The sequence below is a fragment of the Heloderma suspectum genome, chromosome 3, assembly GCF_057233095.1.
Source record: "Heloderma suspectum isolate Gila_16-S chromosome 3, 16-S_ref, whole genome shotgun sequence".
NCBI classification, from domain to species: domain Eukaryota; kingdom Metazoa; phylum Chordata; class Lepidosauria; order Squamata; family Helodermatidae; genus Heloderma; species Heloderma suspectum.
Window position 1 is genome coordinate 273,909,914 of NC_139460.1, and position 22,716 is coordinate 273,932,629.

General features: G+C 46.7%; 1 protein-coding gene across 2 annotated transcripts in view; it reads right to left on the bottom strand.

Annotated features, from left to right (window-relative positions):
- The window catches only part of LOC146351298 (glypican-5-like), a 708,665-nt gene extending 686,494 nt beyond the window's left edge, over window positions 1–22,171 (bottom strand). The window contains exon 1 of one of the 2 annotated variants that reach the window (XM_084847040.1): window positions 21,734–22,171. In XM_084847040.1, coding sequence (XP_084703166.1) covers window positions 21,734–21,926 — 193 coding nt within the window. In that variant the 5' untranslated portion in view covers window positions 21,927–22,171. The remainder of the gene's footprint in view (window positions 1–21,733) is intronic. The other variant, XM_084847039.1, reaches the window with a different exon arrangement.
- Between the last annotated feature and the right edge of the window lie 545 nt (window positions 22,172–22,716).

Here is a 22,716-nt window from a genome sequence, read left to right on the forward strand (position 1 = left end):
AGATATTTAAGATGTTATTATCTTCCATTTATTGATAAAAACCATTCCAGTGCCTTCTACTTTCTTAGACCTATTCTGAGCTCCACATTTTTGTAAGAGAAAGGATAGCTTAATTAAATCATAAAATAATCACAACTAAAGTTATGAGTTAATTTTCAATGGTAACTCCGTCTGGATTCAATCCAAGGTCTCCATAAATACCAGGCTCCCCTCCAGCCCCCAACACACACCCTGATCTTTTAACAAACATATCCTTGTATGCAATGGTGTTACAGGCAGGAAAGTCTTTTGCAACTTTAGAACAAACACCCATGTTTTGTAGTGCTGTGGGGTTGATGATACCCTCCCATCCTAACCTTTTATAAGCTTCTGTAGCAAGTATTAAAATTGGGCCACTTATCTACTAAAGTCCACTGATCATGACTGGCTGAGAAAAGTCCAAACAGTTTTATTCAATCAGGCATGCTGCTAAGCTAGCCTCATTAAATCAGTGGAACAGATTCAAATGGATTTCTGAATCAAAGGAATTCAAATAACCACACTTACATTATACATCCATGATATAAGTCGGAATTTCAAGAGCCTTGCCTTATTGATGAACAACTAAGATTAAATGTCAGAGACACTTGAATTTAAATCATTGTTCAGAAGATAAAGTTTTAATCATTCATTCTGATGGGACAAAAGCTTTTCAGAGCTAGTAAAGTAAGTGCATTGCACATCTGGCTTATGACAGAATTATGACTTTGACAGAACACTGCTGCTCACAAAATGTACTTCACTTCTATAAAAGATACTTTTCATTTTAAGAAAGAGCTAAGTAGGAAAATCAAGCATATGATCTATGATATAGAAATAAAAGGAACTTGATAGATAAACCCAGATACAGTCTGCTCAGCCAAAATCCAACCCAGTGCATGGATAATAAAAGGGGGATGTTACAGTAAAATAAATGATGGGAAATATTAGAGCAGTTGAAAATAATAATGATTTATATAGAATACGTTCTATTTTTCCAATCCCCTAGTCAAAAAGCTAGGGGATTGGAGTACGACAAGGCTGTAAATTGTCGCCCTGCTTATTTAATTTATATGCAGAGTACATCATGAGAAACGCTGGGTTGGATGAATCACAGGTTGGAATTAAGATTGCTGAGAGAATTATCAACAACCTCAGATACGCAGACAACACCACCCTAATGGCAGAAAGTGAAGAAGATCTAAAGATCCTCTTGTTGAGGGTGAAAGTGGAGAGTGCAAAAGCTGGTTTGAAACTCAACATTAAAAAAACGAAGATCATGGCATCTGGCCCCATCACTTCCTGGCATAGAGAAGGGGAAGAAATGGAAGCAGTGACCGATTTTATTTCTTGGGCTCCAAGATCACCACAGACGGTGACTGAAGCCATGAAATTAAAAGACGCTTTCTCCTTGGGAGGAAAGCTATGGCACACCTAGACAGCACAGTAAGAAGCAGAGACATCACTTTGCCAACAAAGGTCCGTATAATCAAAGCTATGGTTTTCCCAGTAGTAAAGTATGGCTGTGAGAGCTGGACTATAAGGAAGGCTGAGCGCCGAAGAATTGATGCTTTCCAATTGTGGTGCTGGAGAAGACTCTTATGAGTAGGGATGGGGGAGAATTCCACCATGGATCTCGGTGAGGCTGAATGACAGTGCATTCGGCCACCCGAAATCCGTGGCAGAATGAAGCCCCCCTGCCCCCCACCCTGCAAAAAGGGCCCGGAACGGAGCCCCCAACCCACTACAAGTGCACGAAACGGAGCACTTACCTGCTGCCATCCGCACCGACGAGCGAATGGCAGCCACCTCCATGGCCACCATTCACTTCCTCTTCATAGCCATGATAGGCTACGTAAATACTTTTACGCCTTTTGCATCCCTGCAGAGGCTGTGATAGGCTACGTAAGTATTTACGTAGCCTATCACAGCAAGGTAAACAAACAAACAAACCACGTACGCAAATGGTGGCGGCTACGGCGGCTGCCATTTGCGTTCCTTTTTTTCGCCGTTTTAGCCTACGTAAATATTTACGTAAGCTATTATGGCAAAAAAAAGGGGAACGCAAATAGCGTCCACTATGCTATTTGCATTCCCCTTTTTTTCCCGCTGTAATAGCTTATGTAAATATTTACATAGGCTAAAAAAGCAAAAAAAGGAACACAAATGGTGGCGGCTGTAGCCGCCGCCATTTGCGTACGCGTTTTTTTTTTTTACTTTGCCGTGATAGGCTACGTATGTGTGCCTATCATGGCTATTTATGTAGCCTATCATGGTTAAATACAGGGACGCAAATGCTGACGGCTACGGCAGCCGCCATTTCCGTCCCTGCTGTCCAGCGGCTGGATGTCCGGCTGCGGGTGGAGCCGGCCGGGGTTCCGCAGAATCCCCGCACAGCAGAGCCGGCTGGGTGGGACTCTGGGGGGAGGGACGGAGCGCCTCCGCCTACTGCAAAGCAGATCCGCGAAACGTTAAGTGACTTTCGTATATCCCTACTTACGAGTCCTCTGGACTGGAAGGAGGTCAAATCAGTCAATCCTAAAGGAAATCAACCCTGAGTGCTCATTGGAAGGACAGATACTGAAGCTGAAGCTCAAATATTTTGGCCACCTAATGTGAAGAGAAAACTCCCTGGAAAAGACCCTGAAGCTGGGAAAGATTGAAGGCAAAAGGAGAAGGGGACGGCAGAGGATGAGATGGCTAGATAGCATCATCAGTGCAATGAATATCAACCTGAGCACACTCCAGGAGAGAGCGGTGGACAGGAAGGCCTGGCGTGCTCTGGTCCATGGGGTCACGAAGAGTCGGACACGACTTAACGACTGAACAACAACAAGTCAAAAAGCATTGTGGACTATGGTGTGTGTGTGTGTGTGTGTCAGAGAGAGAGAGAGAGAGAGGGGTGGGGGTGGGGGGGTGATTTATTTTTATTTTGCTCATCAGCCAATAGAAATTAATGTGTCCTCCTTTTAAGTGCCTGGAAAATCGCTCCATTTCTTTGAAGATCATCTTCAAAATCCATCATTCTTCTTCAACAACCTCCACCAAATCTTTATAGCATCTGAGTAAGTAACCTCACCCACTGGGTTTAGTGTCCAGCCTAATCTAAATCCAAATTATATCAACAAAATCCATACAACTTCAACATATCAATATTGCTCCATGCTAATTATATCTTCCCTGCACGCCCTGCCGCCCGGCAATAATCAATGGCCATATTCATAGCGGAAACCTGAACATTACAAAGGAGAGGGAAAAACCCAGCACTTTCCAAAGATGAAAATGTATTATAACTTTCCTAGTATATGGTATGATTCAAAAGACAGAATGATTTATTTTCCTGTCTGCAGCATCCCATATCATTCAGAAGACCATCCAGAGAGGCTTTATGGGGGTGCAGGTGGCTGCAGAGTGGGAGAGAAGGGGGCGAACAACTTTCTTTCCATGGATTCCCCTAGGTCGACTTATCTTAGGGCCCAAGCCAATGTAAAAACATTAGAAGTTAAAATAATAAAAAAAAACACATTAACACCAAAAGGTAAGATTATAAACAGATGCACACCCCAGACTATAAATCTGTTTGAAAAGAACAGCCTTCAGTAGTGATGTTGCCAAATGTTGTAATTAGTCAGTTCACTGGTCCAAACTCATCTGTTCATAATGCTTTCCTGGATTGCTGTTTCATGAATAAGCTGTTAAGTTCAGAACTGATCAGTTGGATTGGCATTCTTTGAATTATTAGCTATTACATTCAGGAATAATTGCAGGCTTCAGAGCATGCATGAAACAACACCATTTATGTGCATGCCTGCACATGTGGAGTGTTCTCCCTGGAACAATCCAATGCTGCTTCTCTCCTCACCTCTGCCGCAGCTCTAGTTCTATGAGGAGGACATGATGGTGCCATTTCTTTCTCCATCCCCTCCATGATCAGTGACAGATGGGAGTTTACAGTATGCAGAAAAGCCATGCAAAAACAGCCAATCAGGAAGGGGGTACGTGATGATGCACATCATCATGCCACAATACGCATTTCCAAACTACAGCTTCCAAGATGTACTTCAGTTCTGTGCATGCACCAAAACTCACATACATGGAATGAGAGTTTGTATTAAAGGAGAACTCTCATCTGAGCTAACATGGGTGAATTCATTGTTTCCCAAAGAAATATTGAATTCATCTGGGGTAAGTTTGCCCATCACTAGTTTTCACAGTCCTACTAAAAGGGCCAGACAGAAAGATCTGACACATATCAGGCAGTAGAGAGTTCAACAGAAAGGAAATCAACATGAAGGCAACCCTGTTAACTGTAGGTGTCAACTATATCTCTAATGGCAATGGCACATGCAGGGAGTTTCCATCACTGGACCTCAATATACAGGGAGGTATGTATGGGTAAAGAAGTTCCCTCAAGTAATTCTTGAATTTGCTTCAGAAAGAAGCTAGCAACAAATGAGTCATGACACTCTTTCAATAATGGTGTTACAAACTTTATATGGATACTACTGGCCAACAGTCAGGTAGGGTGACCATTTTTACACATCACCAAAAAAGAGGAGGACAAAACTTTTTTTTTTTTAAATAAAATCACACACTCCTGCAGAAATGTGACAGAATGAGCCTGACCTCAGAACCCCAACAATCTAGATGAGACAGAGATTGCCAGATCTATCCCTTGGAGCCAAGGGGAAGTGGCAAATGTATCAGACCCATAGTGCAAGAACTGCACTTAGGTTTCATCTTTGAAAGCATTCAGAAGCTACTTAAGAAAGGATGGCCAGTCTTTCCACCATAGGGTGTCTTTATTTTTAACAACATTATAGAGTAGGAAATTTTGGCTAATGCCATTATTCAACCCCTCATGTGACATTACAAATGCCACTTACCAAAATCATTTTCTACACTACTCTTCAAGACAGAGGATGGATGTCCCCAACTAACAGGCTGAATCAGCTACTCAATATGACAATGGACATTTAGGGTGCAATCCTATGGCCACAAGTTAGTGGCTAGATGGTCATAGGATACGTCGGTTTCCGGGAACTGACCTCAGAGCCCGCACTCCGAGGTTGGTTCCCAGAAAACTGACACCATCCCCACCCCCACACTGCTTTGTAGGCAGCGTGTAATGACCCTGCACTCCATGCTTGGAAGAAGAGTTTGGAGCAGCAAAAACGGGGCATTCCTAGGGGCGTTCCGGGGTAGGAAAGGCAGAAATGCTGGTACGACACATCCAACTTGTCATTTGGCAGCTGCTTCCCCTGCGCCGGCTGTCTAGCTGCAAATGCAGGGCAGCTGAAGCGTAGAGGGGACAATCTCCTCTGCACTTCTCCTGCCCTGTATTGGATAGGTGGTCGCCTCCAAGTTTGGAGGTGGCTGCCTATCCCAATAAGATTGCTCCCTTATCCTAGCACTTCAAATGGACAGGCCGGTACGAAGTTTTAGGATCAGATGCCACTTGCTCTTATCTTAGTTCCCTAAGCCAAAGTACTGCCCTATCTCTCAGATGTTTTCAGCTAAACTCACAGAGCTATGAGTTATTCAGATTCTGAACCCAAGCCTACATCCAAAAAGACAGCAAAAGGGGGAGAAAAACTCTAAGAATAATTCTCTGGTGTTTAGTTTTTTGTTTATTAATAATTTCAGTTTATGTAACCTAACCATCAGATCTGAAATATCTATAGTGCACAGGCTTCAATTAACTCAGACCCTTATTTATCAGCCAGCAAAGTCAGTTATTTACATGTGCTGTCCAGATGTTAATGCAAGGCACCTATAAAAGATCTGACAAGATTAGAACTTGCTAGAACATTGTTGGGGCGGGGGGAAACATTGCTCACTTGGTACAATGTAGTTAATTCAAAGTTAAGTATTCTGCCATTCCTTTGTATTTTTTATTGATTGATTTCTCTATTTATAGGCTGATTTATTTCTTGCAGTTGTATCCCACTCTGCCTCCAAGGAGTCCCAGGAGGCATTTTAGCCTCACAATTACCCTGGGAGATAGGTTAGGCCAAAGGTGGGCAACCATAATCCAAGGGAGGAAGTGAGGTAACCCCACCCAGCACTCCATGGTTCATATAACAGCAGGAGGAGGGGCCATGCCCCCTGACGACAAAAGGAGCTGGGCCACACACCCTGACGTTATTTGGTTCCCTGTGGCCATGTCATGACAACAGTTCTGCCATTCCTGGGAACTGGCTTCTCCTACCCCATGGCTTCTCCCTCTGGGAAAAGGACACGGGGCAGGCAAAGCCTTTGGTTTCCAGTGGCAGTATCAGAAAGACCATCCTTCCAATGCAGCTACCAGAAACTGGTTCCCCTGGGAAGAGGATGTGGGACAGGCAAAGGCTTTGGTTCTCTTAATCAAGTAGTAGGATCTATCCTTTGTACGCTCCCAGCATGGCATCAATACACTTTGGTGCACATTTTGACATCCAGGTGCCTCTGTAACTCCATAGGATCAAATCATGTGGAAACATTTCGATATATAAACTACAGCTGTGTGCAAATGGCCTCTCAAAATTCTCTAGCCTATTTGTAGGCAGAGAAATGGGGGGGGAATTTCACAGAAATTCTCCTAGGGGAAGAGAAATTCCCCAACAATTTCTCACAGATAGGGCTCACAATTGGCAGTTCCTGGTTTATTGCACTGCTCCTGAAGGTGGCAATAGCATCAACTGTGGTGAGGCATCCACTTTTTTGAGGCAGAATTTTGAATTTCTTTTGGTGGCATTTTTGAGCTTACCTAATCACTGTGAGGTGGCCAGGGGTGCTGTGTTTTCTCTCTCTATTGCACATCTCTCCATTGCTCTGCTGCCTCCCAGGCCACCTGCACTTTATGAACTGAAAAGGCCCCATGGGAGGAATTGCCTCATGAGGTCTTCTTCAGGATGGCTTTAACTGAAGTGCAGGAAGCTGAGGAGGCTACAAGCTGCCACAGAGATTACTGTACAATGACAGACAGGACACTCATGCACACTCCTCAGCCACCTCACAAGTACGGTAAGCACAAGAACCCCAAATCCAACCCATGAGAATTTCTCTGAAATTTCTCCTCCTTTGAATTTCTTTTTGAAAGCAATTTCTCTTCTATCAAATTGAATGACAATGGTCAAAAAAAATGTGGGAGAAATTTTCGGCACAGCACTAAATTTCTCTCACACTTTTCGAACATTCTCAGGGCCCATCTACACCCGGCTTTTACTCCAGGTCAGGTGTGGGTTGAGGATCTCTTCTCAATCATCCCAGAGTGCAGGACACGGAATAATGGGCTCATGTTACAGGAAGCCAGATTCCAGCTGAACATCGGGAAAAACTTCCTGACTGTTAGAGCAGTGTGGCATTGGAACCAATTACCTAGGGAGGTAGTGGGCTCTCCCACACTGGAGGCATTCAAGATGAGGCTGGACAGCCACTTGTCAGGGATACTTTGACTTGGATTCCTGCAATGAGCAGAGGGTTGGACTTGATGGTCTTGTAGGAGCCTTCCAACCCGACTATTCTATGATTCTATAAGGTCCCTCATGATAGGTGACACAGGCATGACTTTGCAGCCATCCATGGTTTTCACCCAGAAAATGCAGAGTTCCAAGGAGTAGTTTTGCTGCAATGTTTTTCATTTGCTACGGGTTACCCTGCGCTTGTGAGCCATCTGTCCCTTCCCCAAACCAACTTCGCATTTTGCAGTGGGTGTGTTATAGGTGTGTGTAGTGCCTGCATCGCTCTGTGATGCGCCTTTACTTCCCCCATCCCTTTGCAGCTGTGCAGCTACAGAGGCACAGAGGGGCATTTTCATCTATTTAATCACACGTTCACACATTTTTGCAGCTTTTTATCTTCACAACGGTTGCTTTTGGACTCAGTACCCATGGGCTGAGGGTACTTGGGGGAGGACCAACATCGCTCCGGCCACCATTTCAGGTGCAATGGCTAGGCACGTAGCACTCATGCTTGTGAGTGCAAACCACTGCAAGAGTCCCAGGCTGGGGAACTGACAAACTGATGGTGCGGAAATGAAGGAGCACAAAACACCCACTTTTTTTACCTAAAAAGGGACGGAAAGACACAGCAGAGCTCCTCAGATATAAAACAGCCACTGAATTGTCGCATCCCTCATGGGACTGCACAGCTGCTCATTTCAGTATAATGGCAAAAAAAGGGAGGCATGGCGAGTCTCTTAGGGAAGCGCGCAGTACATCGCGAGTGTATCGCAGGGCATGCTGATTCAAAGCCGCATTGCTAAGCAGTTGTGACAGGGTGGGGGTCAAAGCAGTGGCATATAGATGGGGGCCTCATTCAATTTGATAGAAAACAAATTGGTGTGAGGCAAGGTCCAGACATATTTGCACATCAGGTTTTTCTGTGCAGATTCTTATAATACCATTTCACTGAACATTTTTCATTCTTTCTCCGCGCTATTTCCCCCTGTTGGCTACAGGTGGGAAGAATTATATGAACAATTTTCTATTTTGGCCACCCTCAACCTCTCTTCCAACAAACAGTTGTTGTTGTGACACAACCTCCATATTAAGGATGCCACATTTGCATTAAAAATACTCACAGCAAAAGCTTTTTGGTTGGAAACAGTGGCTCCACTCAAAACACCTATGAAATTCTTGGAGGAGAAGGCTATCAACGGCTACTAATCCTGATGGCTATATGTTACCTCCAGTCCAGTATCAGAGGCAGTACGCCTATGTACACAAGTTGCTGGGAAACATGGGCAGGAGGGTGCTATTGCACTCATGTCCTACTTGTTGGATTCCCACAGGCAGCTGGTTGGCCACTGTGTGAACAGAATGCTGGACTAGATGGATCCTTGGTCTGATCCAGAAGGGCTCCTCTCATGCTCTTATGAAATCAATAGGAACCTCATGTATCACACTTATTGCTAGGCTAATGGTATGGCCTTGTTACTATATCCTTCAACTATTGTCCCTTTCTTTCTTGACTAACAGCCAAACTAGATGTTATAACTACAACGCAGATGCATTGCAGTCATCCCACACGGTTTTTTTGTGTGTGGTTTTTTTTTTAATGAAAAACATCCTGCAGAGACTTCTACTGGGAATGTAGGAACTGCTTAACCTTTTCACTCCCTACTCAAAATCACTCCCCCACCCTGTGGGTGGAGAAACATATGGGTGCATATTGCATTGCATCTTTTAAAAATCCATAGAAATATACAGGCACACACAGATGCTCTGCTATGACAATAAAGCCGCTAAAAGCACAGAACTTTCTATGTGTTTCTTGATGTCTCTCAATTAAAAAAAAAATCAGATATACCTTACAACAAGAAAAAAAGGATCATCACAGCCACACAGCTGACCAAATTAAGAATGTATGCATTTGGAAAAGGGTTTAAGACTAAACTAAGAAGACATAAGATAGAAGATACGGCTGCCTGACAACAAATATTGCTAAGAAGAACATGGGAAATACTTAGTGCACAGTGAGGATCAATAATGCTTTGTGCAATTCTTTCTTCCCTAAATTAAAGGATGTGTCAGCCGAAGTTTAAAAGCATATTAACTTTTCACATCTGTAGCTATTTATTTTCCGGGAATTTAGCTTGTTATTTTTGTGGGAGCTAACTTAGATATAATGACGTAGGGAGAAAACAGGAGCCCTCTGACTCCTCTGAAAAGCCTCACTATTTGTACACTATGGAAGAGAGACCAACTATCAATGTAATCCTATGCCTGTCAACTCAAAAATAAATCATACTGAGTTCAATGGGGCTTCCTCCCAGATAAATGGGTATATAACAAGCACTGTACATTTTTGAAAGGTACAGAAATAGGTTCCTGGTCGCACCCTTGCAGTACACAGAAAACTCTAGAAAACTAAATACCTACAATATTGTTCATAGGGTCGCCAGGTGTCCTACTTTAGAAAGGACAGTCCTCTGTTTGAAGCATCCTCAACTTAAAGGGCTATCTGTCCAGTCCAACTTCAGTTTAAAGATAAAGAACCATAAGAAGGGAGAACAGGGTCTTGAAGTTTCCCATCCAGAGTTAGCACCCAGACAGCAGACTAAGCAAGCACCCAGGTCACCTAGCCACAATCTTCCTCACTATTGTATTTCTATAACTCTTTCTAAATGTGCATCTAGTCATATAATTTAGCACATGCAAATGTTATGCAAATCAGTGGCCTCTTTGGGAGACTCACTTCCTCTTTCTTGGTGATGTGTGGGTAGCTACCCTACCTCCGAAAAGACTCACCATTTGTATGCTATGGAACAGTGACCATTATCAGTGCAATCCTATTCATGAATTCAAAGGGGATTAGTCCCAGGTAAGTGGTATATGATATCACTGTACATTGTTGACCAGGATCTAGCTCTAGATCTCCAGCCTACAGAGTGGTCATTCTGGCACCATCTTACAGAAAGCACACCTTTCATAAGCTCCAAACTCCACTGCCACTGTTGCTGTGACTTTCTGAAACTTTACCATACTATAATTTCTTACCACTATTCTACAAGGCAGCCCAAGAAAGAGGCACACCCAGAATAAAAGGGTATCTCCAAAATAAGAACGGATCTGACCAGTCTAAGGGAAATTTCACATATTCCCTTCAGAACACAACCTTTGTTTTCTCGTGTTTTGTCTGCAAAGTCCACAGTAGTGCTACAGAACAGAAAACAAATGGCTTTTCCCCAGTAACCTACTAAGAGCTCCTTTATTTCTATAACCACAAGAAAAATGTGACACTCTGTAGTAGTTTTTAAAAGTCTAGGATAATTCAGAGTTATAATGTCTTTCCAACTTGTGCAGAATATAAAACCATCATAGGTGGGCACTTTCATATCAAGAGCCTGGAGGAAGCAGCCGTTTCTCATTATATTAGTTCTGGCCAAATGGGTTGGGAGGTACCAGAGAGGAAAAGAAAAAGAGAAATTCTTAGGAATAATGGCTTCTGCCAGTATATTCAGCCACCAAAGGAAGCAGCACACACACTGGGCTGTATTTAAAAAGATCCCTGGTTTTGCACGTTGCTTTTGCAGGGCGAAAACAATTGCTCTCCCGTGGATTTGTTCCTGTGGCGCCATTCGTATCCATGGGCGCTTGACAGCGCATGTGGCCAACCTGCATCCTGTGGGTTGCACACAGCCCTCAGGGGCCTTCAATGCAGCTCATGCAAGTCAAGTGACCATACCATTGCCAAACTTCCTACAACCACCATGGCCAAATTTTGCCACCTCTACCAAATGCTCCTGAACACCGTGCTTCCCTAAGTTGTGTGACCGGAGGGGGGGGGCAGAGAGAGAGATACATAATTTTTATGGGGGAGTAGGGTGGCCACCTGTCCTACTTTTCAGACAGGCTATCCAGTCCAAGTCTGGTTTAAAGAAAAAGAACCATTCGAAAGGGGAGCGGGGATCTTGAAGCTGCCCATCAACAACTAGCACCACCTGGACAGCTGACTGAGCAGACACATGGGTCACCTGGTCACTATCTTCCCCATCCTGGGAAGAAGTATTCGATTTCCAATACAAAACGACAATATAAACTTTCTAAATTTGCATTCTATACTTATTAATTTCAATCCTAAAGGAAATCAACCCTGAGTGCTCATTGGAAGGACAGATACTGAAGCTGAAGCTCAAATATTTTGGCCACCTAATGCGAAGAGAAAACTCCCTGGAAAAGACCCTGATGCTGGGAAAGATTGAAGGCAAAAGGAGAAGGGGATGGCAGAGGATGAGATGGCTAGATAGCATCACTGATGCAATGAATATGGACTTGAGCACGCTCCGGGAGGTAGCGCAGGACAGGAAGGCCTGGCATGCTATGGTCCATGGGGTCATGAAGAGTCGGACATGACTGAACGACTGAACAACAACAACAACTTATAAATTAGCATATACAAATGTTATGAAAATCTATGTCATCTGTTGTCCTCTTTTTGTCAATGCGTATGTAGCCATCCTATCAGGAGGATGGGGTGCAAGGATGACCCTTCCCACACACCATCCCTCCTATATAAATCACACACACCCAGCCCACCAAACAGCTGATTAGCAGACTGGAATAGCATGGTTTACCTTGGAGGAAGGCACACAGGGAGGGCCAATCTTCCCTCTCTCATGCCCCAGCAATGCCCATTGTGTGTGCAAGAGAAACAGTGTGAACATGATAGGGGGGGGAGTGTGTGCACAGATGTGTGGAGAGAGCAAGAGAGACTGCTAGCTTCAGCCATGCCCAACAGGATGTAGCTCCCTGACCAACTCTACATGTGACCCTCAGGGGCAAAAAGACTATCACCTTTACTTTATGGCGTACGTGAGGACACGTTGCTCTCCAGAGACCTTATTTGACAGAGAAGGGACTTCAGAGGGAAAGGGGGAGGGAGAGGCAGTGGAGGGTAAACATTTACGTCCCTGCTCTTTGGTGTGATAGGCTACATAAATCTTTACGTAGCCTATTGCATGAAGGAACAGGGATGCAAATACGCCATTTGCGTCCCTGTTCCTTCGCATGATAGGCTACTAGGGTTGGCGGAGAATTTCTCCCCAAAACTTCGGGGGGCCGAGCGCCAACGTGTTCGGCCCCCCGAAGAAGTTTCGGGGAGAAATTCTCCGCCCCCCCACCCGGGACGGGACTTACCTTTCCCGAATGTCCCTCCCGGCGGCGGGTCCTGGCGGCGGTTCGTCGGGTCTTCGTCAGGGGCGGGGGTGGCAGCTGATCTTTCGACCGGCTGCCGCCACCGCCATTCCAATAAAACTAAAAAAAAAAAACGCCCCCGTGATAGGCTACGTGACGATTTACGTAGCCTATCACGGCTGACTTTGCAGATCTAGCCATGATAGGCTACGTTAATCGTCACGTAGCCTATCACGGGGGCGTTGTTTTTTTAAAAACTTTTTATTTTGCGGCTGGGCGAGGCAGGAAGCCTCCCCCCCGGCCTGAATTTCGGCCGGGCAAGGCGGGAAGCCTCCCCCCCCGGCCTGAACTTCGGGGGGAGAGCAGCAAAGCGCCTCCCCCCCACCGCGAAAAGCTGCAAGACCAGGTAAGTGACTTTCGTGCACCCCTATAGACTACGTAAAGATATCATGTCAAAGAGCAAGGACGCAAACGGCATATTTGACTACGCTGGACACCATTTGCGTCCGCAGTTAGTCAGTCCAGCCAGCGATATGGCAATGGTGGCCATATTGCCGGGGCTTCGGAGCCTGTGGGTGCTACAACTCACCCTGGCCATGGTGGGTTGCAGTGATCTTGCGAACTAGTCACTGTGATTTAATTTATGCATACTTAAGCTTAAGTATGGAGTATTGAAACTGAGACTGCGGGCGAAATTCCATTTCAGTAAAGCTCTCAGGGACCACATTCCAGTGGTGAGTGGGCCTGAAGGCCAAATGAGGCAGGGCCCAATACAAAAGGGGCTGGCCCAACATCCACCCCCTCCCACCTCACACCATATTTTAGCTTAATTATTTTACAGCCTTCCTAAACCTTAGGAGAAGCATTTCAACCTTTTAGAATGGGGAAGAAATCAAATAAAGGCAGAAAACCACCAAAGGATGGGCAGTTGGGGGTGGGAGGAGAGCAGGAACCATCTGGTGACTTCGGCATGGCCTTCAGGGAAATCTTGGAATGCTAAATTGGGACCCCGGGCCTGAGGTTCAACACCCCTGCAGTAAAGTACAGGGTCTAAGGGACTGTGCCAACGGCTTCACAGAAAAGCTAGACTGTGGGTGGGGATTTGAAGTAAAAAGTGGGGTTCTATAGGTGTTCTTCTGGGAGGCAGTTCCACACATAATTGACCAGAGTAAGGGATGAGTCATTTGAGGGAGGAGACATTATTCAGGCAGCTGCAGGTGGTGAAGCTAAAGAAATTGCTATTAGGGATGGACGGGATTATATAAGCAAGAAGCATAATAAGGGGACATAGCTATGGATGTCTTTGAAAGGTGGAAAGAGGGGTTTGTTGTACCAGTTATCACTTAGTGTTTTTATGCAGCTCAAATGAACCTTCAATTGAATTTGAGGCCACCTCTTTAATCATGAGGTCTAAAGTAACTTTTTCTTTAGACAGCATTAGGAGGAGGACAGAAAAAAGCTGTTCTCAGCTTGTTCTATCATGGTGGATGGGCATTCCAGGATTAAGACCTGGCTTACTAAGGCACTGCCTGCAGTGATGCTGCTGTAACCCAAAACCTAAACCAGCCAGGACATACTGGTTGGGGTTACACTCCCCCTGAAGACTCAGGCTCACAGTTTGGCTGTAGTCCTCAACTCAGCCTGGATGCCCCAGTTTTGGCAGTGGCCAGGAGTGCATTTGCACAGCTGAAGCTAGTGCACCAACTGCACCTGTTCCTTGAGATGTTTGATCTTGCCACCATCATGTATCCCTTAGCTACATCCCATTTGGAGTACTGTAATGCACTCTACATGGGACTGCCTTTGAAAACTGTTCAGAAACTTCAGCTGGTCCAGAATGCTGTGGACAGACTGTTGGCTAGGGCTGTTACAGGGAGCATGTGATTCCCTTGCTACAACAGCTTCACTGGCTACCAATCTGTTTCTAGGCACAATTCAAAGTGCTGTTTTTGACCTATTAAGCCCTAACAGCTTGGGACCAGGCTACCTGAAAAACCACCTTTTCCCAGTGAGCCTGCCCAGTTTTTAAGCCCTTCTGTTGATACTGCTGCCTTCAGAGGCACATTAAGTGGCAACATGAGAGAGGGCCTTTTCGGTGGCCAGTCCCAGGCTGTGGAAATCCTTGCCAAGGGAGGCTAGGTTCCCTCCTTCTCTGCTGTCTTCTCACCAGGAGGCAAAAGACCATTTTATTGAAGCAGGCCTTTGCCATGTAAGTGGGTCTTTTTGGTTAGATGCTCTTTTTATTCTGTTATTGCTGTGTTGTGATTGTATTTTAATGCATTGTTTTATTGTTTTAATCAAGATTTATTTATGATCATATGACACCTTGAGTGCCATTTTTTCTTGGCAGAAAGGCAGGGTACAAATCAAATAAAGAAATACTGTAAAAGCACTATTCTAGGCCTACATGCATTGTACTCTAGGATTAAGAACTCTTCCTTCTAATACAGTTTGACAAATAGATGCTTTATGACTTGGAACAATTAAAAATATTGCAGGTACATTGTTCTACTAGTCATCATTATCATAAGCATCCCTACTGGCAAAGAAAACTATTAAAGTCTCTCCAAGGATAATAAGAAAGGAAGAAAGGAAGAAAGGAAGGAAGAAAGGAAGGAAGGAAGGAAGGAAGGAGAGAAAGAAAGAAAGAAAGAAAGAAAGAAAGAAAGATGGACAGACACACCTTGGCTGGAAGCACTGGTTCCCATCAGGCAAGTAAAAGACAAATAGGCAGAAAACCCAACATACTTCCAAAGAAGGATTGCTAGGGAACTGATAAGGCTCTAAGGGAGCGGGTGGTGGGTTTACACAGGCATCTTGCCCAATCAGCAACAAAAGGCAAAGGAGTGCTAACTGCAAAACCACTATTTTTGTATTGCTTGGAGATCTGTGGGCTGCAGAGCAAGGATTAAAAGACTGACTCAGTGGTAAACAACAGTAGCTTCCTTCTGAGTGCCCTACTCATATTTTCAGAACTGTCGCTTTGTATCCATCTCTTCCTCCAGACAGCTCAAAACAGCATTTCAGCCTTTACGCAACAAGCCAAAAAAAAAAAAGTTGTGCAGGAACTACACAAATGGATCTGCAATTTCTTTATTTTTATGTTTTTACTTCTAAAGCAGCTGTAGAATTCTTCACTTTTGATCAGAGGAGTGGTACTGGGGAATGAAGGATTATCCCTTTCATGCCTGTGCCACTTGCCTCCGAACCTCCTCCCCACAAAGGTGCTTTTAGCCCGATAGAGGAGATATAGGTACCTTTACTTTTTTCCCAGGGCAGGATCAGCCCTACCATTAGGTAGAGTGAAGGAACCACCTCAGGCAGCAGAGGCTGGAGGGCAGTGACAGTAAAGGTCTCTTTCCTATTCCTTCTAAGCCCCACACCCAGCCATTCCCCTCTGTTGGAGGACAAAGCTGTGTGTGCGCCCAACAGCCTGTCCTGCACCCCCTAAACTAGCCTGCTGCCCTCAGGTGTAGCGGGAAACAGTGTCCTGTTGTTAATGTTAAAGATTCAACTGCCTGTCCAGTTCACTTCCATACACAGAAAGGGGTGGAAGGCAGGGGTGCCATTGCATCAGGCAGTAAAGGTCCTGGGTCAGTCCTGCCCCATGGGGCAAACAAAAGCCGGGGGAGAGGGATATGGTTTTAATCAGGAACACAGCAGGGAGGGAAAATAAACCCCACCACTGAGCATGACTGCATCAATCAGGTGGTGAGTCTTTCATCGCTACTTTAAAATAATACAAAAATTAAAATGCCACAATATCTAATCATTTCTGTCCTGCATAGGTTGGCATATTGGTTAGCCTCAGAGATAATAATTTGCTGAGTGCAATAATTTGCTCAGTACAAATTCAAACAGATCTGAGGAAGGATCAGAACCTGGGTTTCCCCACAACCAAACCTGGAACTTTAACCACTGAACCACAGTGCCTTAGTTGCTATTATCTAGGATATAGATAATGTCCTAGTGGCACTGATGATGGTGTTGATGATGATGATATTATTATTCTCAGCACACATATCTAACAAAACCACTGAGCAGATTGCATATTTCCCCCCTTAGTCCCTTCTCCTTAGCCTGCTTGAAAAGGAAGAAACATTTGCATAACACCACCATAATAAATCTCCAATCATCACTAACTTTCCAGACTCTTAGTTAAGAAGTTGCCATAAAAGAGAAATACTCTGCTCAAGCTAATATCCAGTCCAGAACAATAGCAAGCAACAGATGCTTCAGAGTATAAGCAGCAAAATGAATATTGCTATAATGTGGCTAGCAGCTTAATTACTTCCTGAGCTTGAGCAATTTTCCCTTAACTTGTGATCCCAACAAGAATGGATATCCCTTCTAGGTTTTGATCCTTGGTACTGCAGTTAGTTACTAATATATTTCATACAACGTACATGCACACCACAGTATAGCCACTGATGGGATGCAAATGTTCAGTCATTCTGAGGCCATTCCAGAGAATAGTTTGCTGATGCAATAAATGTGCAGCTGTTACTTATTTGTTCTGGGAGTCCAAAAGTCCTTTTCTGGAGCTATCATGTCTGTTTCTGGGGAAAGCTACATCTTACGAACAGTTGAACAACAATATTTTGTTGCTGCGAAAATGCAGTCCTCTCTGCCCTCGCTAGTGCAGTGTTAAATACTGCACAGATGTTGGCTGTACGGCTTATCAGATGTTCCTATTGGATAGCACCTGTGCCATCTCTGTGAAGAGCATTCTCCCGCCTTTCAACCATTTTCAGACTTTTTAAAATATTTTAACTGAACATTGAATAGAAGTGCTCAGACACGAAGTATGTATGGAATCCTATAAAACAAAAACAAAACTGATAAGACACTAGAGCTATACCTACTTATTTTGGACTAAGCCCATTGAAAAATGAGCCTTATATCTAACTAGATTATAATTTCACCTTGTACAAATACCCCAGGACTCTGTTAACATGTATGTGTTTGAGATTTTAGTCATTTGGGAGCTATGCTTCTTCCCCTCAACAGTGGACTGTATCTACTTTAATCCATGTTCGTGTCAGTGTTATTCTCACCAACCCACTCACCTACCCAATCTCTTTTCTAAGAAGAGTTATTCTACATTTACTTCTAGTTTTTCTACCCTTTGTATTAGCATATTATGGTACATTGACCAGTCACTGCTGAAGACACCAAACACCCACTGAACAAATTAATAATAATAATAATAATAATATAATACTTTATATGTTCAAGCAAGTGACTGCTGTTGATGCAATTATTTTAAGACTTTTCATATAAGAAACTTCTGTGAAGAAAAAGCACAATCCTGTCTTCAGTTTTCATTTCCCATTAAGTTTAAGAAGAGAGAGAAGCATATACTAAAACAAATAGTCCATGATGTAATATCCATTTCAGCCAAAGGTGCAAAAGCCACATTTGATATATGTACAGCCAGGTACAGTGGTGAAAGGCAGAGCTGCTACATTTAATTATACAAAAAGTTTCCTTTTGACTTTTTTTGTGAAATGTGCTTTATTGTGGTCCACCTGTGACCCAGTTAAAACTGATGCTATAAAAAAATCCACTTTGCACAACTCTCACTACAAAGTGGTCTGGGTTAAATTCTTTCTTGGCACTGCTCCAAGAAGTCAGTAGACTTGCACCTAGAGATCATTCCACTCTGCCTTGCTAAGCTGGCTACTAGTAAAAGATTTGCTCCTTCTTCTTGGGCCAAATGATCCCAGCAAACTTACTTGGTGCTGTAATCGATTCATTTTTCTCTGCCTGGTGGTGTTCAAGAGAGATTTTGCTTAACAGTCTGGATCTATATGTACAAAGACTGATCTGCGGCATGGCTTGGCAACAGTAGGAACTGCATGGCATTCATAGAAAGTACAGAATGGGGTGTGTGTGGACGAGTGGGGGCTACATATTCAATTAGGTTGCTGTTGTGCCGCTGGCTTTACTGGACTAGTTTGCACTGCAGGCAGAATGTTTTTCATCGGGTTTGTTAACTCAAAACTGGATTCCAATCAGTGCTCAAAATATTGGGGGCCCTTAATGAAGCCACACTCGCCCCTCCCAGTCATGCTCCCCAGAGCTTTCTAAACCCAGCAGCTAAGGGCAGTGCAAAGGGGCTGAGTCCCTCTTTCCCCATCCTTCCCTTCTTTCCCAGAGGATCAAAAGGGGGGAATGTTCAGTGCTATTTTTGCTTTACATTTAGAAGTCACATGATAAGCAACACCTCCTGATGGCAGTGTCCCTGGCCCAGCACCACGGGAGGGCCTGCTGAGCGGACCAGCTGATGCTGAAGTGCAGCAGTGCCTGGGAGGTTTGGGCTCCACGGGGTGGGTGAGTCAGGTCTCTGCCACCCACAGCGACACCGCCTCACCGTTCAGACTCAGAGGGAAGAGGGCACAGGACAACTGCTGCTCCTCCTGTGCCATGAAAAGTGGGCAAATGAGTGATGGCTGCAAGGAAGAGCTCCCACCCTCTCCTGTTACACACCTGCCCATCTCACTTTGGGAGATGCCATGGTAAGGATCGGGTCTGCCACACCAGCCAGAGAGTGCAAGTGCGCAAGAGGTGGCCACAGCTGCTCCAGCCTCTGCCCACTTTCCCCCTGGGAAGCATCATGGGGCATAGTAGAGCCAGCAGGGCCACCTTGCAGAGGCAGGCGCTACCTCTGCTCATTTGCTCCCCTTCTCCCTCTCTGGGCGGTGCAAAGGAAGGATCGGGCCTTAAGGCACTAGCCAGAAGGAGAGGCTTCTTTCCACTTGCTTGCCCTTTTCTCTAGCCTTCCTCAACCTGGTGCCCTCCAGATGTTTCAAACTTCACTACCCATCAGCCCTAGTTAGCATGGACAATAGCCAGGAATGCTGGGAGTTGTGGTCCAAAGCATCTGGAGGGCAACCGGATGGGAAAGGCTGGTCTCGGTGGTGCAGCCAGGCCCAACAAAGTGGAGGAGTTCAAGAGAGCAGAGTCTGCTGCTGCCTTATCCTCTCTTGCTTGCTCACCTGCACTCCCTCACACTCTGTAGGCAGCACAGCAGTGGGCATTCTGCCAAATTGTCCTAATCATGCCAAAGGGGGGGGGGCAAGAGAGCAAGTAGAGCCAGCAGTGGCTGCCACCACTTGCCCAACCCTTCCTCCCATGCCACTAAGAAAAAGAGAAGAGGGGAGCAATTGTGCAGGGGCAAACTTCCCCCACAAGCAGTGGTGTAGTGGAGGCACAGCTCGCAGGGACATAGCCCCAGCACTTTTTCATTAGCGGGGACTCTGATGTCATCTGCCACCCCCCTCTGAGCTTAGCTGCGATCCTCACTGTAGCTGTGGGGGGAATGAATTTTCCAAGCAACAATTTATTGCTCCATGTTGGAATGCAAAGTGTTTGGGATGACTTGGTCTGGAATGGGCAATTAAGACCTATTTGCTTTACCAAAGGCGTGCTCCTGATGGAGATGAAAACTGATAGAACTGGGTTGTTGATATGGATCAACACCCCTGCCTGAAATTTTTGGACTGCCCTTGGAGACTGTCAGAATGAGCTCCTGCATTTCCACATTTACCACTACACCACTGTGTGTGTGTGTGTGTGTGTGTGTGTGTTGCAATCCAGCTGGGTGTGTGGATGTTTCTGTTGGACGGGGAGGGGGAGATACAATGAATGAGCTTAGGGAAGGCTAATGGGTAATGTTGGGGTGCTGAGGGAGTGTGCAAGGGGGGCTGTTTAAATGGAAGGGATCTGTCCATGAGGGCTGGATTGAGAGGGTGAAGTTTCCATAGAGTATCATATTTTGAAAACCTTACATGTTTGTGTTTGAGTGAGTGAGTGGGTGAAAAAGATTTTCACACCCCTGCATTTTTTCTCAGATGTCCGATTGAAATGCCACTGCCTTACTCTCAGCTGGACTGTTTTTGGATCCCAGATGAAGGCTGCATATCTTACAGGACTGTATAATCTTAGAAGGGGGCGTGGCTGTGAGGGGGCGTGGCTGTGAGGGGGCATGGCTGTGACTGTCACAAAGGGACCCTGCACTTCGGAATTTGCCACTACACTACTGCCCGCAAGGAGGCAGCGGCCATTCCTCTCACCTGAGGGCACCAGGGTAGTCTCTGCTGCAGCCCTGCCTACAGGGAGCGGGCAGGTGAGAAAAGCAGCCCCTGCCTCAGTGCTCACCTCCGAGCAAAGGACTGGGCCAGTGAGGGTTGTAAGGAGCAGCCCCAGGTGCTTCCTATATTACTAGCCCTCTGCGCAGCCTTCCCTCTCTCTGGGCAGCAGATGGGAAGAACTGGGCCTAGCAGGGTAGCTCCAGAGTGCACCCCTGGGAAGCCCTCACTGCCTCTGCCCGGTTGCCCTCTGCAGGCAAGACAGTAGGGAGGGGCCTGGGACGGCTGCTCGCAAGCAGCCCCACTGCTGCCCCGCAAAAGGCGAAAGAACAAGATTGCTCACTGCACGAGGCGCAGCTGCTTCTGCCCTCTCGCGCGCCTGCGCTCTCCCTCCGGGCAGGCGAGCGGGCAGAGGCAACCGCGCGCTCTCCGAGCCACCCAGGGAAAGACCCTGCGCAATCAGCCACCTCTGCCCACTTCCCTCTTCCCACCCCGCACCTCTGCCGTCGCTTGTCGGCGCTGAGGACTGGGCTGAGTGGGGGCGAGGAGGAGCTGCCCCCCCCCCGCATCTCGCCAAAGGGCCCGGCGGAGCCTCCCGGGTGAAAATGCGCGGGGCGGAGGGGGCGACAACAGCCTCAAAGCTACAGGGTTTCGGCGAGGGTGTCCCTCGCACATCCTCGGCAAAGATCTCCGTTTCGTGCGCGGCCCGAGGAGCGCTGTCCGGCCGGAGCTCTGCCCGATTGCGCCCCTGCCCCGTTCCGCGGCAGCTGCCTCGGTCTGCGTCCATTTGAACTCACTCGGCCTTCCCGACTCGCCCACCCGCCTCCAAGCCCTGCTCTCGAGTCTCGCCGTTCTGTCAAAAGCCTGGCCCGACGCCGCGGTCACCGTTTTTAAATCACGAATGGGAGCTCGAATGGGCGGTAGGAGACGGGGTTCAGCGTGCCCCCAGGGCGGGGAAGATTCAGGAGACCCCGGCAGAAAGGGGAGAGGGGAGTGAGTACTGACCGGCTGTGGGAACATCGGGAACCAGCTTGAGGGGACCGATCTGCCGGATCTGAAACGCCGTCCTCACTTCGTGGCAGCTGGGATTCTTGCCTCCGGAGACCGAGCCGCACAGTCCGGCCGCCGCCGTCGCTAGCAGCAGGAGCCCGAAGCGTCGCCGGCACAAGAAGACCCCTGGACTCCTGTCACCGGCCATTTCCACACATTCCCCACCAGGGACACAGAGAAAGCCAGCAGCACGTCCCCCAGAAATAAACCAGAACAAACGCAGCGGGGAGGGCTGAAATGGGCGCCCCGATAAAGCTGCGAGCGAACTTGCTCTCTGGGCAAACTTGCGAGCTCGGCCGGGCGCGGTGCGGGGGGAGGGGGGAGATCGAAAAGGAGGGCGCCTGGCGGGAGAGCTGCGCTGCGCGCCGCCGCGTCCGAACCTTGAGAGCGACAACGCTCCAGATTAGAACGCTGCAAGCCTTCGAACGTTCTGCCGCCCCTCCCCGGCGTTCGAAACAGGGAATGTTCGAAAGCCCGTCAGCTGGGCAGATGCAGGCGTTCGAAGTGTGCCTCCCCCTCCGCCACCACCACACTGCGCTGCCTCCAATGAAGGCGTCTGGCGGGAGGTGGTCGTGGTCTTGCCGCCCAGCCCTCCTCGCACTGTAGGTCCGCGAGGGGAGCGGTCGCTCCGTTCATTGGCTTGAGCTATAATTAGACTTCTTGAAATAAATAATTAAATGCAATGAAATATTTTTTAAAAAAAATCTGGAGGGAAATCTCCCTTTGAAGCCGCACTGATTCAGCGTGTCCCGTGCAAAGTCGCCGCGGGACAAGTCCGCTATACCGGGAGAGTTGTGGGGGCGGCGCGGTGGGGGCGCCACGGCCACTTTCCAAGGACTTTGGGACCTCCCCTGCCTGCTGTACGGGTCGCCTGACTGACACCTTGGCACAGACAGACGCGAGAAGGTGTCGCTAGCTAAGCGTGAACGGAAGCCCCA